At 50.8% G+C, this 14037-nt stretch overlaps 1 protein-coding gene across 2 annotated transcripts in view; it reads right to left on the reverse strand.

Moving 5' to 3' along the window:
- IGF2BP1 (insulin like growth factor 2 mRNA binding protein 1) overlaps positions 1 to 14037 on the reverse strand; it is a 51540-nt gene that overhangs the window by 17385 nt on the left and 20118 nt on the right. For both annotated transcript variants that reach the window (XM_077776836.1, XM_077776835.1), the window contains exons 3-9: positions 8878 to 8926; positions 8292 to 8343; positions 5883 to 5946; positions 3824 to 4105; positions 2802 to 2936; positions 1870 to 1992; positions 651 to 786 (exon numbers count right to left, since the gene is read on the reverse strand). In XM_077776836.1, the coding sequence (XP_077632962.1) occupies positions 651 to 786; positions 1870 to 1992; positions 2802 to 2936; positions 3824 to 4105; positions 5883 to 5946; positions 8292 to 8343; positions 8878 to 8926 (841 nt within the window). The remainder of the gene's footprint in view (positions 1 to 650; positions 787 to 1869; positions 1993 to 2801; positions 2937 to 3823; positions 4106 to 5882; positions 5947 to 8291; positions 8344 to 8877; positions 8927 to 14037) is intronic.

Genomic DNA, 14037 nt, shown 5'->3' on the forward strand with positions numbered 1-14037 from the left:
AGCCTATTTATCCTTAAAAAATTAAATTAAAAATAAAATAAAAATCATACACCCTTGTAAAAACAAAATCAGATGATGGGCTCTGCGCTAGCAGCACGGAGCCTACTTGGGATTCTTTGTCTCCCTCTCTCTCTACCCCTCTCCCACTCCCACTGTCTCTCTAAAAATAATAAACTTAAAAAAATTTTTAGGGATGCCTGCCTGAGTAGTAGGTTGAACATCTGACTTCGACTGAGGTCATGCTTACCCAGTTCGTGAGTTTGAGACCCGCATCGGGCTCTGTGCTGACAGCGGGAGCCTAGAGCCTGCTTCGGATTCTGTGTCTCCTTCTCCCTCTGCCCCCTCCCCTCTCTACTTCTCTCTCTCGATATACAAACATTATAATTTTTTTTGCTCAGACAAAAACAATGGACCCTCTGCTCACTGAAACACACATCAACACGAACCATTCAGGAAGATCACAGACCTTGAAGCCCAGGAGACCTGACCCCGGCCCAGAAATCAGATAAAGAATCTCAAATAATTATACTTAAAAGAGCCCAAGGAACAGAGGTCCTAAAGCACATGGTCTGCCCACCCCACGTGGAGACCCCCTTCCTCTGTGGCTCAGGCTCAGAGGAGTGGTGAGCAGAGAGGCGTGTGGCACTCACACTCATGGCGGCCACGTCGTTCTCGTAGGCCTCCCGAACTTTCTTCATGATCTCCTGCTCGGCCCTGCAGCAGTTCTCGATGGCGCCCTTCACGGTGATGGTCCTCTCGGGGTTGTAGAGTGTGAGGTCCTGCAGCCTGGTGGGAGAGCAGAGCCGCGTCACCCGTCCACCCACAGGCGGAGGCCAGGACTAGAACCCGCCTGGTCACCAACCACAGAAGCCGTTCCTGCAGGCGGTTTCCCCTTCAGCAAATAGCTCCCTGTCTCTGGCCATCGGTCCATAACCAGGGCCGGGAGCGAGGTGCAGGGAGGTGAAAACACCCAATGGGAAACCCCTCGATGTGGGGTGAGGCCACTCAGACAGCTTTCCATCACCGGTAAGGCAAGGAAAGGAAGGTGCTCAGGACTGGAAGTTTCCCCGGTGGTCCTAGGCAATCCATGTCCTGTTCTTTGGGAACAGAGCAGGTCCGAAATAAAAAGAGGCACAGCACTCGCTGAAGACCTAATCAAGCTGCCTGACTTGGGTTTCCTGGGGGGGGAGAAGGGCCCTGCACAGGTAGAGCGCGCGCTCCTTCCTCAGAAAAGGACCAGAGCCAGGCCCCTTCTCACCACCTGGCTGGTGGGTGTGACACCCCGAAGCCTGGCTCCCGGCTGCGGCTGCGGTTTCTCTGGGACACAGGTCGGACGACTGAGGAGATGCACTCTCACAACACCGGCGCTCACAGAGATAAATGCTCTTGGCCACATCACTCATTATTTTTCGATGGGCAGGAACCACAGCCACCTCGAGGGGCCACGTAGTGAGGCTCAGGAAGGAAATAACTACTGCTGCCCTCGAGCCCCCGGGGCATCCCGCTCATAAAGAGGTAAATGAAGGGCGCCTGGGAGGCTCTTTGATTTGGGCTGGGGTCATGATCCCAGGGTCGGGGGCTACATAAGATTCTCCCTCAGGGCGCCTACATGACTTTTCAGCTCAGGTCGTAATCTCACTCTTCGAGCCCCGTATCGGGCTCTGTGCTGACAGCTCAGGTGCCTGGACCCTGCTTTGGATTCTGTGTCTCCCTCTCTCTCTGACCCTCCCTTGCTCACGCTGTCTCTCTCAAAACTAAACAAACATTTAAAAAATTGTTTTAAAAATGTCTCTCTGCCCCTCTCCCCTGCTCGTGCTTCTCTTCAAAATTAAAAAAATTTTTACATAAAGAAGTAAATGAGAGCCTTACGAAGAGATGGTGATTTTTGTCTCTGTGTCCTGCTCCACCTTCTTCAGGTTGCGCCCTTCCTTGCCAATGAGACGCCCCACGAAGTTATTATGGGCCAGGATCTTCAGGGGAACCTCGTCGGCCCTTGGGAAGAAGCGACAGATAAGGGTTCCTTAAAAGGCAGGCCACGCTCAGACCCGGCCTCGGTCATCTCGCCACAAAAGATATGAGGTTTCCAGGACAAACCACAGGACAAAATTACATTTTAAAAGATGAACGAGGGGCGCCTGGGTGGCTTAGTCGGTTAAGCGTCCGACTTTCGCTTAGGTCATGATCTCGCGGTTCGTGGGTTCGAGCCCCGCGTCGGGCTCTGTGCTGACTGCCAGCTCGGAGCCTGGAGCCTGTTTCAGTCTGTGACTCCCTCTCTCTCTGACCCTCCCCCCCTCCTAGAAATAAATAAAACGTTAAAAAAAAAATTAAAAAAATAAAAAATAAATAAAAAATAAAAGATGAACGAAAACTAACATATTGGTGGTTGCTGCGGGCTCCAGAAATGTGGGAGCAGGGGATAGGCTGTGCCAGGGGAAGAGGGACGACCAGATTGATGGCTGTGCTCCTTACAGCATCTATGCCTTTGCAGGTATATGCATATTAAAACCCACCCACCCGTGTACTCACATAACCACATCCTACAGAATCCCATGCAATTTAAAAAAGAATGAGGTGGGTACATAGCGCACACACATCCGTGCCCAGCACACCCACGTACAAACACTCGTGTGAGTGTACAGAATTGGCAAGAGTGTGTATGCACAGAGTTACTTGTGGGAAAGAGGACCCTGATTCCCAGTTTTTATCTTATCTATTTATCCCCCCACATTCTTGCTAACAGTTCGCGGTGCGGCAGGGGAAGCGGCACCCCCTCGTTACGAGGCGCTGAGCGAGAGCCTTACGTTTTGGTGTCCTTTGCTTCCTTCTGCATAATTTCCAAGATCATCTTACATGCAGAGGAGCAGCCCTCGGGTGTGGAGTGGACGCTGATGGCCTTCTCCGCGGCGCCCGCGTTCTCCTTCCTGTGTACATCTATCCTGAGGACGGCAAGGTCAAAGGTGGTTAGGCGTCCCTGGCGAAACCTGGAGTCTTCAAACTCAAGCCACCTTTTCTCAGTCAAAGGTACAGAAGGGGCTCTTGGAACCCATCCCAAGCGAAGAATGAGGAGGGGCAGAGAGAGGGCCAGGGCGAGCCAGGCAGCCCGCTGCTCCGGAATGGCTCAGTCAGGGGACGGTGGGGGAAAAGGGTGGCGTCCAGCACGGGAACACAGGGCTGGCGGACAGCAGCCCACAGCTCTAAAGCTGCGTTCCCCCCCCCTTAAGTTCTGGACTCCCCTCGTGCAACAACTATAAAGGGAAGGTGTGCTGTCCCAAAGTAAATAATAAAGGAGGCATTCAGAACAGAATATGGACATGTGACCTGTCCTTTTCCAGAGTACACTGGTCAGACACAACGATTAGAGGAGTCAACTATATGCAATAAAGTACAACTTGAAAAAGATTTTAGAGGAGCAGCTTTGGGGATGGGACGAGGCAGGATTCTGACCTATTCCCGAGGACCAACTCTGGCCGGGCTGCCGGGCCCTGTGGCCACGAATAGGCAGTATCAAAACCACAGGACACCAGAGAGGCTGTCTCACCAAGACTGGGTTTGCTTGATGAGCCTTTTCTACAAGAAATTATAGAGCCCCTCTTACGAAGGATTGCGTGTCCCTGCCACTGACACCAAATGGCCCACCCCGGGCCTATTCAATCCCCCTGCCTGCCCGTGCCTTCCCTGGAGGCCATGACTGAAGTAGTGACCCCTGAATGAAGAGGAAAGGGAACATGTCCCAGGCAAGATATCTCCTACGGGATCAATACTGAGGCTCCTCACTGTGTTTCCAGAAAGCCCCCAACTGCATCTCCCAGTGGCTCAGACTCACTTGGACTGGGTCTGTTTTGTGATGTTTCGGATGGTGGCCCCCTCTTTGCCAATAATGGCGCCCACATATTGGGTGGGCACCAGGAGCCGCAGGGGAATGTCCACTTGCTGCTGCTTGGCGGGGGCCCCTGCTGCCACAGGGGAGCCCTGGCGGGGCTGACCCCGGGAGCCAAAGCCTCCTCGGCGCCCGTTCTCAGGGCCTTGTGCTATCTGCTCGTCGGGAATGTAGGAGACCTTCAAGGCGTGGTTCTCCAGCTGGTGGCCGTTCAGCTTCATGATGGCTCTGAGGACAGAGGGAGAATCTCGCATTCATGCCAACCCACGCCAACCACAGCAAATCCCTCCCAACATGTGTAAAGCACACTGGGTTACGAATTGGAAAACACGAAAAGCAAGGGAGATGACCGCCTGCTCACCCTACCAACCTCCACCTCAGAGAACTTTCTAGTCTAAATGGCTAAAGACAAGGGGAAACCTAAATAGGTGGTTTGCAATTGGCTTCTTAATTTCAGCCATATAATAATCTCAGCTGGGGCACCTGAGTGGCTCAGTCGGTTAAGCATCCCACTTCAGCTCAGATCATTTATCTCACAGATCATGGGTTCTAGCCCCGCATCGGGCTCCGTGCTGACAGCTCGAAGCCTGGAGCCTGCTTCAGATTCTGTATCTCCCTCTCTCTCTGCTTCCCCCCACCACCACCACACTCATGCTCTATCTCTCTGTCTCAAAAAATAAACAAAATTTTTAAAAAAATAATCTTAATCATAAGATTAATGTGAGAATCACAGGTCATTCATGATAGCAAATAAATGTAATTAATAAAAACGGGATAACACAAGAGGCTTGATTTTACGCCTGCTGAGTCTTGCACCTTCCATACTTCACGATACCACACACACACACAAAGGAGCCACAATGCCGTGCTTACCACTTGGAAGCAGTATATCAGGAATGTCTACTACCCAGGGGTGAAGAACAGTGTGCAGTGAGCCACGCCCCAACCAGTCCCACACTGGGCGGCGCAGGTTAGAAATATCAACAAGGCAACAACGGGAAGAGAGGGTGTCGATGTGACCTTTAAAGCCAGGCTAACGACCATACACTGGCCACACAGGGCAGTAGGGGACCTCCAGAAAATTCTGAGTCCGAGAGCCAGCCCAAAGGAAACTGGGGGCAGGGCTCCTGGCTGGCTCAGTCGGTAACTCTTGATCTCAGGGTCATGAGTTCAAGCCCCTCACTGGGAGGAGAAATGACTTTAAAAAGTATTTAGGGGCGCCTGACTGGCTCAGCTGGAAGAGCATGTGACTCTTGATCTCAGGGTCGTGAATTCAAGCCCCACACTGAATGTAGGGATTACTTAAAAATAAATATGACTTTATAAAAAATAAAAGAGGATGGTTATTTGAGGAAGTAGTGGGATTTGACGACGTCATCGCTAGGTTGGAGGAAACCGCAAGGATGAAAGCAGCATGAGGCAGGAACCAGAAAGCCATCAAAAGCAAAATGTGGCAAAAGGCCCGTAACAGGTCGGATATGAATGAGTAACTTCACAAAATGTAGTGTGTTGGTACCAGTGGGTGAGCGGCGTAACTGCTCAACCAAAGGGCTTAAGGAACTAGAAACTGTGGGTGTGGCGAGGCCAAAAGGATCCTGCAAAAAAGCATAAACTGGGCTCGTGGCATCGTTGCAATAAAATGTCTGCCCCCGCTACATCAGAAGATGTAGAGCTCGCAGTTCTGCCCGACTCTCACTAGATGGAACCATCAACACGGCAAAGGGCCTCTGCGGGTCCAGGGCAAGGAGAGACAGGGCCAAAGCCAACCTTTCCTGGGAGGTCTTTGGGTCCCTTCCCTTCCATGTATCTGCTATCAGTCCCTGGTGAGTTTCTGAACCTCTGAGATGCCTGAACCAAAGGACAAGAGTCTGGGATTGGCTATCGCAATAATAGAACCGAAGAAGGAACTCGTGCCTTCCAGGACCCCAACCCTGTAGAAGCGGGGGTACCTGGCACCCAACAGCCCACAAAAGACCCTCCTTGCCCCACGTTGCGGCCCACTCACTGCCTGGTCTGTTCCCGGTTGGAATAGGTGACATTCACCACTGCCGTCTCACTCTCCGTGTTCACTGAGGGAGCAAAACAGAGGCCAAGGTTAGAGCAGGGAGACCTGGAGATGCCACCAACGAACCCCCAGGTGTTTACAAGCTCATCTTTCCAGGTTATAAGAAGTCACAAGTGTTGTAAGAAGGAAATACCTGAGTCACAAGGCAAAAATATTTCCCTGTTGGGCCCCTCTCACCAGAACTAGAAAACTGAAATGAACCTTTTTTGCATTTTCCTTTCTGTGTCTTCCTCTGATGCCCCTACCCAGCCCGAAAAGAGTCTGAGCAACAAATCGGTGTGATCAACCCAGCAGCAGCAGCTAGGCGGCAGGGAGCACAGTTACAGGCACACACACCCAGCGCGGGACAAATACAAATTTACTCTTGAGAAGTTAGACTAGTCAAAAGGCCACACCCGCGAAGTTAAGATCAGCAATTTGTATAAGCAAACACCCCCCAAGACATGGTCTGTAAGAACACGGCGAAGAGACTCCCACCCACTTCGGAGCAACCTCAAGGACAGGGAAACTGAACGCGAGCGCGTCTTGACCTAATTAAATGGGCTGAGAGGAGCACCTGATGGGGAGTCAATTTCCAAAAATCTTGACAGTGGAAATGCACATGCAATCTACCATGACTTCGCGGCACCTGCCATTAATCCCATCAACGTCCTAGGCTCTCATCATGAAACCTCTAGGTCTTTCCAAAGGGAGACTGGCCAGGCAATCTGGGGACACACTTCTCATTTTGAATCAATAAAATGCCCAGTCTTGGGCATCACTGTCTTTTGATTTGGGGTTTCCTGGGCCACCTTGGGGTGGAAGACACTGACAAAAACCAAGCCTCTCCCGGAACCATGCTGAGAAGTCCCTTGGCCACAAATCCTCAATGCAGACCACTCTCCAACCCCTCTGGCCTTCATCCGCAGAGCTCCCCCACCATAACGGTGACGGGGATCCTCCAAGAATAATCTTTCCCAGTAAACGGAAGTCAATGCAAAGTTCTGGTCCCTGGAGCTTAGGTTCCAGCTGGAGCAGACAGCAGGAAGGACAATAAGCAAATTCTACAGGATTATCACATATTGATAAATGCCATGGAGAACTGGAAATCAGAGTAAAGGAAGTGGGGGTAAAGGATACGATTTTAAATACAGTAGACAGGAAGAAAAAGGACACTAGAAGGCGCTCTCTCCTGTCCAACAAAGTCAACCATTTCCCATTCCGTTCTCTCCAGGGGGCAGGTGTCCCTTCCTGATACAGCTTGTGATAGCGCTCCCTGGTGAGCTGCGGTCAGATTTAAACTCATGTGGACTCCTGCTGGGCTGCCTGGCGAGGCTCTCGATGTGCGCCCCCCAAGCCAGCGCTCAGTCTTGCTATCTGTCCAGGAGTAACTCCGTCATTAGGCTCACGCATGAGCAGTACAGGGCAACGGTTATCAGTGTGTCCAGTCGTGTCCTGGCAAATATTTATGATAAAAAGGCAGGCTCCAGGATTATATCAGGAGAACCCAGTTTGAAGGACTGAGCACTTGCCCTTGGTACTGGCAAAAATATTTTCATCTAGTGCGATTTCTAGCTTGTACCATTCCACAGGGAGTTGAGAGGAAAATGTACATCTTCATGAGGTGATGATTTACATCTCTCAAAGATCTACAAACTCAAATCGTATCACCTTTTCTAATGGCCAAGCTCTACTGTATGCCCAGCTAAAACCACTCCCCATTTTAGCTCATTTCTTCTGAAAATCAGTTCTAATCTTAAGCAACAGAGAATTCTCAGCAATCATAGCAAATGGGCCATGACCTAGGCTGCTTTCTTATTTCTGCTGTGGGCCCACTCTTGAAAGACTATGCCTGCCCATCACTATGTGCCAATTAATAAATTCTCTGCCTTTTTTAATTGACCCAAAACATGTAGCTGAGAATCAGAGCTTCTAAAAAGAGACAACCAGTTGATGGACGATTCCAGCCAAACCCAGAGCATCATGAAGCTTTTAGAGTTGAAGGGCTACAGACTTACCCAGGCTGAGGGCACAGTTTCCATTCTTAAACTACTGCTGACATCTCGGGACCTCTATCTATTTCTACTGTGCTTGATCCCTAAGCACCTAGGGACACCGTGCTAGAAATGAGCAACTTTGCTCATTAACAGGAGAAACCTGTCCCAGGGATAAAGGCCACAGTCAAAGCCAGGAGAACACGGCCACAGCCCACCTGTGGCGTGTCTGTCTCCCTTCACGCCATATTCTGCCCGTCTTCTTTCAGGACGTCAAGGTAGATTTGGTGGTGGAAAATGAAGCAGAGCAGATCCCCCAAACCATTCCCACCCCCACTCCCCTCTTCCCCGCCACCCACCACCTCTGCACTCTTACCTTGCTCGCAATTCTCCACAGTACCATATTGAGCAAGCAGGCTATCCAGCACCTAGGAGCACGGAGAAAGGAGGAAGGGCACTCTGAGCGTCCCAGGAACTGTAACAAGGCCAGCCCCGGACACCCCTCACCCCGAAGCAACAGCGGCACAAGCAGAGCCTTAGGTGGGGACTGAATGTTATCACCTGTTCAGCTTACCCTTTCTAGGGTACCAGCACTCGTGGTGACCTCTCGGGGTCTCTTTACAGAAACGTGCCGGAGCACAAAAAAAGCACTGAAGGGCCATTTTGGAAGTAGACTTGGGCTGCCCAGGTCCCTAAATCAACTTCTGCTGTCATGGAGTTTGGGGCCTGTGGAACACCTCCCCTCTCCATAATGTGTCTCATCACAGGGCCAAGCCCAAAGGTCTCACACTGATAGTCCTAGGCTGAGGATGAGACCCAAGCTACGTCCCTAAGCAATGGCCTCCCCAGCCTACCCCCAACTGCCAGCGAGCCTCCCTGGCCATCTCTGCCAACTCACACGGACCGGGGCTTTCCTTCCAGTCTCTGCTACCCCACCCACGGAGTCTCCCCCAATCACTTACTTCCCAACGAAGCTGGGGTGGGATATTTCGAATCTGGATTTTCCGACTCCTGAAATTAGAGGGAACAGGATTAGTGACCGCCCCAGATGCGTCGGGGGCCTCTGACCCCGCAGTGTTTGATCCTTGCCCCAGTCTTTATCTCCCTCCCTTCTGCTCAACACCAAAGTCTGAGAATCCAACAATGATAACCTTTGGGAAGAAGAACTGGTGCGGGGGTGCCTCACTCTAGAGAGTAAATGACCAGTGCTACCGCAGACAGGGAACCAGATGCCCTAAGCACCAGGGCCATGGAATTCCTTTAAAAAAGAAATCACATCTGCTGTGTCCACCCCTCTACTTAAGCGTTCCCAATCCTTTTCTTCAGCAACCATCTATTTCCATCGATTGCTTCCCACTATGTGTCAGGCACTAGGAATACAAAGCTGCTACAGAAAACAGTCACTAATCTGATACCCATTTAATCGTTGCCTACTTCATGCTGGACTTGGCTCCAGATGTTGGGGAGCCGGCGATAAGCAAAACCAAGTGCCTGGCCTCAAAGTGCTCACAATTAGAGGAGACATACACGCAAACAAATTACAACAGGATAAGAGAGCAGTCAAGTGGTTTTTATACAGGTATGGATTTAAATCTGTATTCCACTTTTAATAGCACTGATCTTAAAATTTAACCTCTTTGGGGCTCACTTTCCTTTCTTTGTAAAAGGGGTATAATCCCTATTCACGCGGTTTTAGGAGCCGGTAGGTAAGTAACATTAGAGCTTCGCAAAGGGCTTCAAGTACTCAGAAGTGTAATAGCAGAGGCATCTGGAATACTAAGGTGAAAATGGTTAACACGCAACACACCATCATGACCACCAAGTCCCCTCCTCCCAAATGACTACACCCTCTCCCTCCCAGCTTTCAAACACCTCTTAAAAATGTAGTCCGTTTCTCCCACCCCACCCACCGCAGGAAGACTTTTAGGTTCAAGGTTGACTCCTAGCTCCTAGGGCAATTAACTGCTCATCCCCCAAATCAATGCCCTAATCCCTGGGCTTAGGGCACTTCAATTGACTTGATCTTCATCGGTCAATTGTCATCTGGTCTTCACATATACATATCCTCGATCACAAACTTAGTTCAGGGACAAGGTCCAAAAAATTCTAATGGCATGAGGGACAACTGGCCTGGGAAGCAAGAAAATCCAGTTCTAGCTCTTAAACTACCTGGATCGGGTCTTCATCTGACTAATAAGTCAAGTACATTTCAGGCCTCAGTGTTCTTACAAAGCCCATGTCAGCTCTTGCCAAGCTGGAGGGGGCGCCGGGGCGAGGGGGTTGAAAACACTTGGGAACGAGGGAAAGGACACTAAGCTCTAACTGAAAGGTTTCCCTCTTGGCTCTGTCCTGAGCCAGCTCACTCATTCCATCTGTGTGACCTCAAGTGTCTTCAGCTGCAAAATGGAAACCAAAGGGTCTCTCTGATACCTTCTAGCTGTGCAGCTCTGAGCATATGAAGTATTGATGAAATACGCTAAGAGAACCTCTCCCTGGGACGAAATAACTTTAGAATAGGTGTTGAGAGTCTATGTATATGGCTCTCTTCATTGACTGGTTCGTGAATCTGACCTAAAGTCAGATAAAAGTGCAGGACAAAAGAGTAGGATAAAAAATAAGTCCAGTTCCTTGGGTCCTCAGATCCCCATACCAAGCCACCTTCTTTGATTTCATTCCACAGGCAAAAAAGAGGGAGCCCCATGGCGTCTGACCCTGGGAGGGATGGCCCATACAACACTCATGTCGTGCCCAAACGGGCAGAGAAAACTCAAGAACCCTCACAAGACATAAGTCCAACCGTTGGAAGACTGAGAGATGGTCACACTATTCCACAAAGCCTGAGGACAACTGGTCTAGCTTGAGGCCAAAGACAGCAGTTACTCAAGTGGAAGGAGGAGGCCCTAACAAACTCTTCCGGATGCAAGAGGTGTAGGGGCCGCCTGCCAGGGAGTTCAAGCCTGTAAGGGGTTAAAGCAGCCCCTGGACAGGGGCTCGGTTTGAAGATGGCTCTTTCAAGATGGTCCCGGAGTGTAATCTCCGGTCCAAAGGCAACAGTACCCTCCCCTCCTCCTTCGAACTCCCAGTTTCCCAGTTTCGGGGGGTTTTCTTTTCAGGGTAGTGAAGGGGTGGGGAGGGGATGAGGTGAGGAAATCAAATCTCAGTTTGGGATTTTAATCCATATCCTGAAAGCAATGGCAGTCTGGAATGTCTGGAATGTTCCAGGAGAAGGAGGGGGTGGGAGGGCAGGGCCACACAACCAATGACAGAAAAGGCCTCCTGGCAGCCCTCTCCCACCCCCAATGACAGAGAAGCCCCCACCCCTGCAGGACACACACACCCAATCCTGGGAAGCCAAGCCAGGCTCCTTCAGGCCTCCAAGCCTCCTTTCAGCAAAGCCCCCAACCCTGATAAAAACACAACAGAAGCCATGAAGGCCCTTTGTCTTTTAAGCCCTTGGCCTGGTTTCTATTACTTATGGTGCTACCTAATTTCTTTCAGGCCCACAGCACATGGGGCAATGTTGGGAACTGTACCCAGTACTCCCTTCCTAAGACCCCTACTTAACTCTCAGACTACGGAGGCTCGACACAAGCTGGGCCGGGGCACTGTGTGTGCTGAGGGCTGGGGGCCGGGTCCAAATGTAAGCTAAGAGCACTGGGTGGGGTACTTCGTTGCTCTGTGCCTTAGTTTCCTCCTGTGGAAATCGACAGAGCTTTTGTGAGGGCTGGAAGCGGTAAGGCACGTGAATCGGGGCACCTGGCATGGAGTGCGTGCTGAAGTTCCTACCCAGGTCCTCAGGGGTCCGGATGAGGATGGGGGGAGGCAGGCAGGGAGGGCTGACAAGCAGCACTCGACGTGATGATATGATGGTAACAGCTATAAATATTCAGCGCCGGGGAGATCATGGGAACCCCCCTCCCAAATCCCTTTCCCCTGCCTCCCTTGTCAACTAAAGGGCTGCGGTGTGGCCCAGGGACCCACTCCACTTTCCAGTGTATCCGCTCCCGCTATGACTGAGCAGGGCCTTTACCCTACAGGCAATGGGGCTCTAGATCCTGGGCAGAGCCTAGAGTGCCTAAACCCCAACATCTGTTGTTCAGAAAAGGCCAGAGAATGCCTAGAGGCACAAGAGCTACCACCCATCCACCCAGGAGCTGATAAACCTGGTGAGTGATGCCTCTTGGCAATGAAAGCAATGGTTTTCACCCGCCTAATTCTTGCCCTGGGTGCCAGCACCCTGTGGCTTCTGACCTCTTTGCCTGCCCTGCTCTGAAGGGCAGTTACCAAGCCCTGGGGCAGCTGCCAGTACAGAGCAACCACTGGGCAACTACTTCTCTAATGGGACCTGGGGGGTGGTGAAGGCCCAGAGCCTTCTATCCCCTATCCCTGGGGAGACCCCACCCCCCCAGGAGAGAACAGAGGGAGAGAGCACCCATTCAACAGCAGAAGGAGTTAAACAGCAAACCAAGACTTTCAGGAAGCACAGGAGCTGGATACCCGGAAAGGGATGCGGTTCGGAGAGTTCTCCCCAGGAAGGAAGTTCCAGTCCCTTTCACCTTTTCAGAGAAGTGTCACTGGCTTAGATGGGGATGGAAAACAGGTCAGTTAGGGAAGGGCCTAACACTTGAGAAATACTTTAAAAAGATCAAGTTCAGAGTCAGCGCTGGCCAGAAGACTCCCCTTGCCCATGATGGTGGGGTCCATGGCTCCCTTTTACAGACTAGGGCCCGGAGAATGGGAGACTGAGCGTCTAGGCCAAGTCACACAAAGTCAGGCTTTGAACTCAAAACCTGTCTGATTCCAGGCTTGGTGCACTGGGCCCTGCGCTCCTGTTTTGATGGAACAAAAGGAACAAGAAGTCTTTGCCAAAATATAGTCAAGTTAGACCGAAGGACAAATTGACAGTATTCAGAATTCATACAACAGAGTGAACGATGGGTCTGGCTAAATGGGTGCTGCTCTCCAATAAATCAAACCATTCCCCCCGTAATTTCTTAGTAACTTTCCCCAGCAACGTATTTCCCTAAGTGGGTGAAGTGCTTCTATCACATTCTCAACACTGGCTAGGTATCTGATAACATTATTATGAACCAGTGATTTTACAAGGCCTTGTATTTTTTTTTTAAATATTTTTATTTATTTCTAGGGGAGAGAGAGAGAGACAGCGTGAGCAGGGGAGGGTGAGAGAGAGAGGGAGACACAGACTCTGAAATAGCCTTCAGGCTCTGAGCTGGCAGTCAGCACAGAGCCCGACGCGGGGCTTGAACCCACGAACCATGAGATCATGACCTAAGTGAAAGTCGGATGCTCAACCGACTGAGCCACCCAGGCGCCCCACAAGGCCTTGTATTTTAAGAAAAGGACCGTTATAGAATCAGGGAGGGGAAGAAAAATACTGATTGCATAGGAGTTGGTAGGTTTTTTTTTTTTTCTTTTTTCTTTGAGAGAGGAAGAGGGAAAATCCGAGGCAGACCCTGCGCTGTCAGCACAGAGCCTGACGCCAGGGCGCAATCTCATGAACCATGAGATCCTGACCTGAGCTGACATTGAAGAATCAGATGCTTAACCAACTGAGCCACCCAGGCCCTCCCGTGAGTTGGTAATTTTTAAAACTAGGTGATGCGTACACGGGAGGTTTATTATTATGTCATCCTTCCTACTTGTTTGTTTGTATTGGTTTTTCATCATGAAAACTGTTGTTTTTTTAAATTATTCTTGCTCACCCAGTTTTAAAGCCACAGTAAGTTCCAAATTAATGGATCTAACTAAAGAGGTTTTCCAGTTGGTGTCTGTATTAGCAAGAACGCAAGCCTTGGTGATGAGCCTGCAGGGGACAGAGAGGGGGCAAGGGACAGAGAGGGGACATGGGCCTGGGGTCCAGTGCTGAGAGAAGCAGGTGCAGAAACGTGCCCTCTCCAGAATGGGGCCTCCCTACAGGGCTGACTGCACACTCGGTACAAGGAAGGACTCCAAGCCTCCTGGAGAAAGGCCTCCTGGAGAAAGCTAAAAACCGCCCCAGGGAGAGTTCTAGTCTTTCCACCCCCACAGCTCCAGGAGAAGGTGCCATCTTCCATCAAGCAGATGACCTCACCCCTCTCTAGGAGGAGGAGCTCCTTTAAACC

The sequence above is a fragment of the Crocuta crocuta genome, unplaced genomic scaffold, assembly GCF_008692635.1.
Source record: "Crocuta crocuta isolate KB4526 unplaced genomic scaffold, BGI_CrCroc_1.0 scaffold352, whole genome shotgun sequence".
Classification (NCBI taxonomy): Eukaryota; Metazoa; Chordata; class Mammalia; order Carnivora; family Hyaenidae; genus Crocuta; species Crocuta crocuta.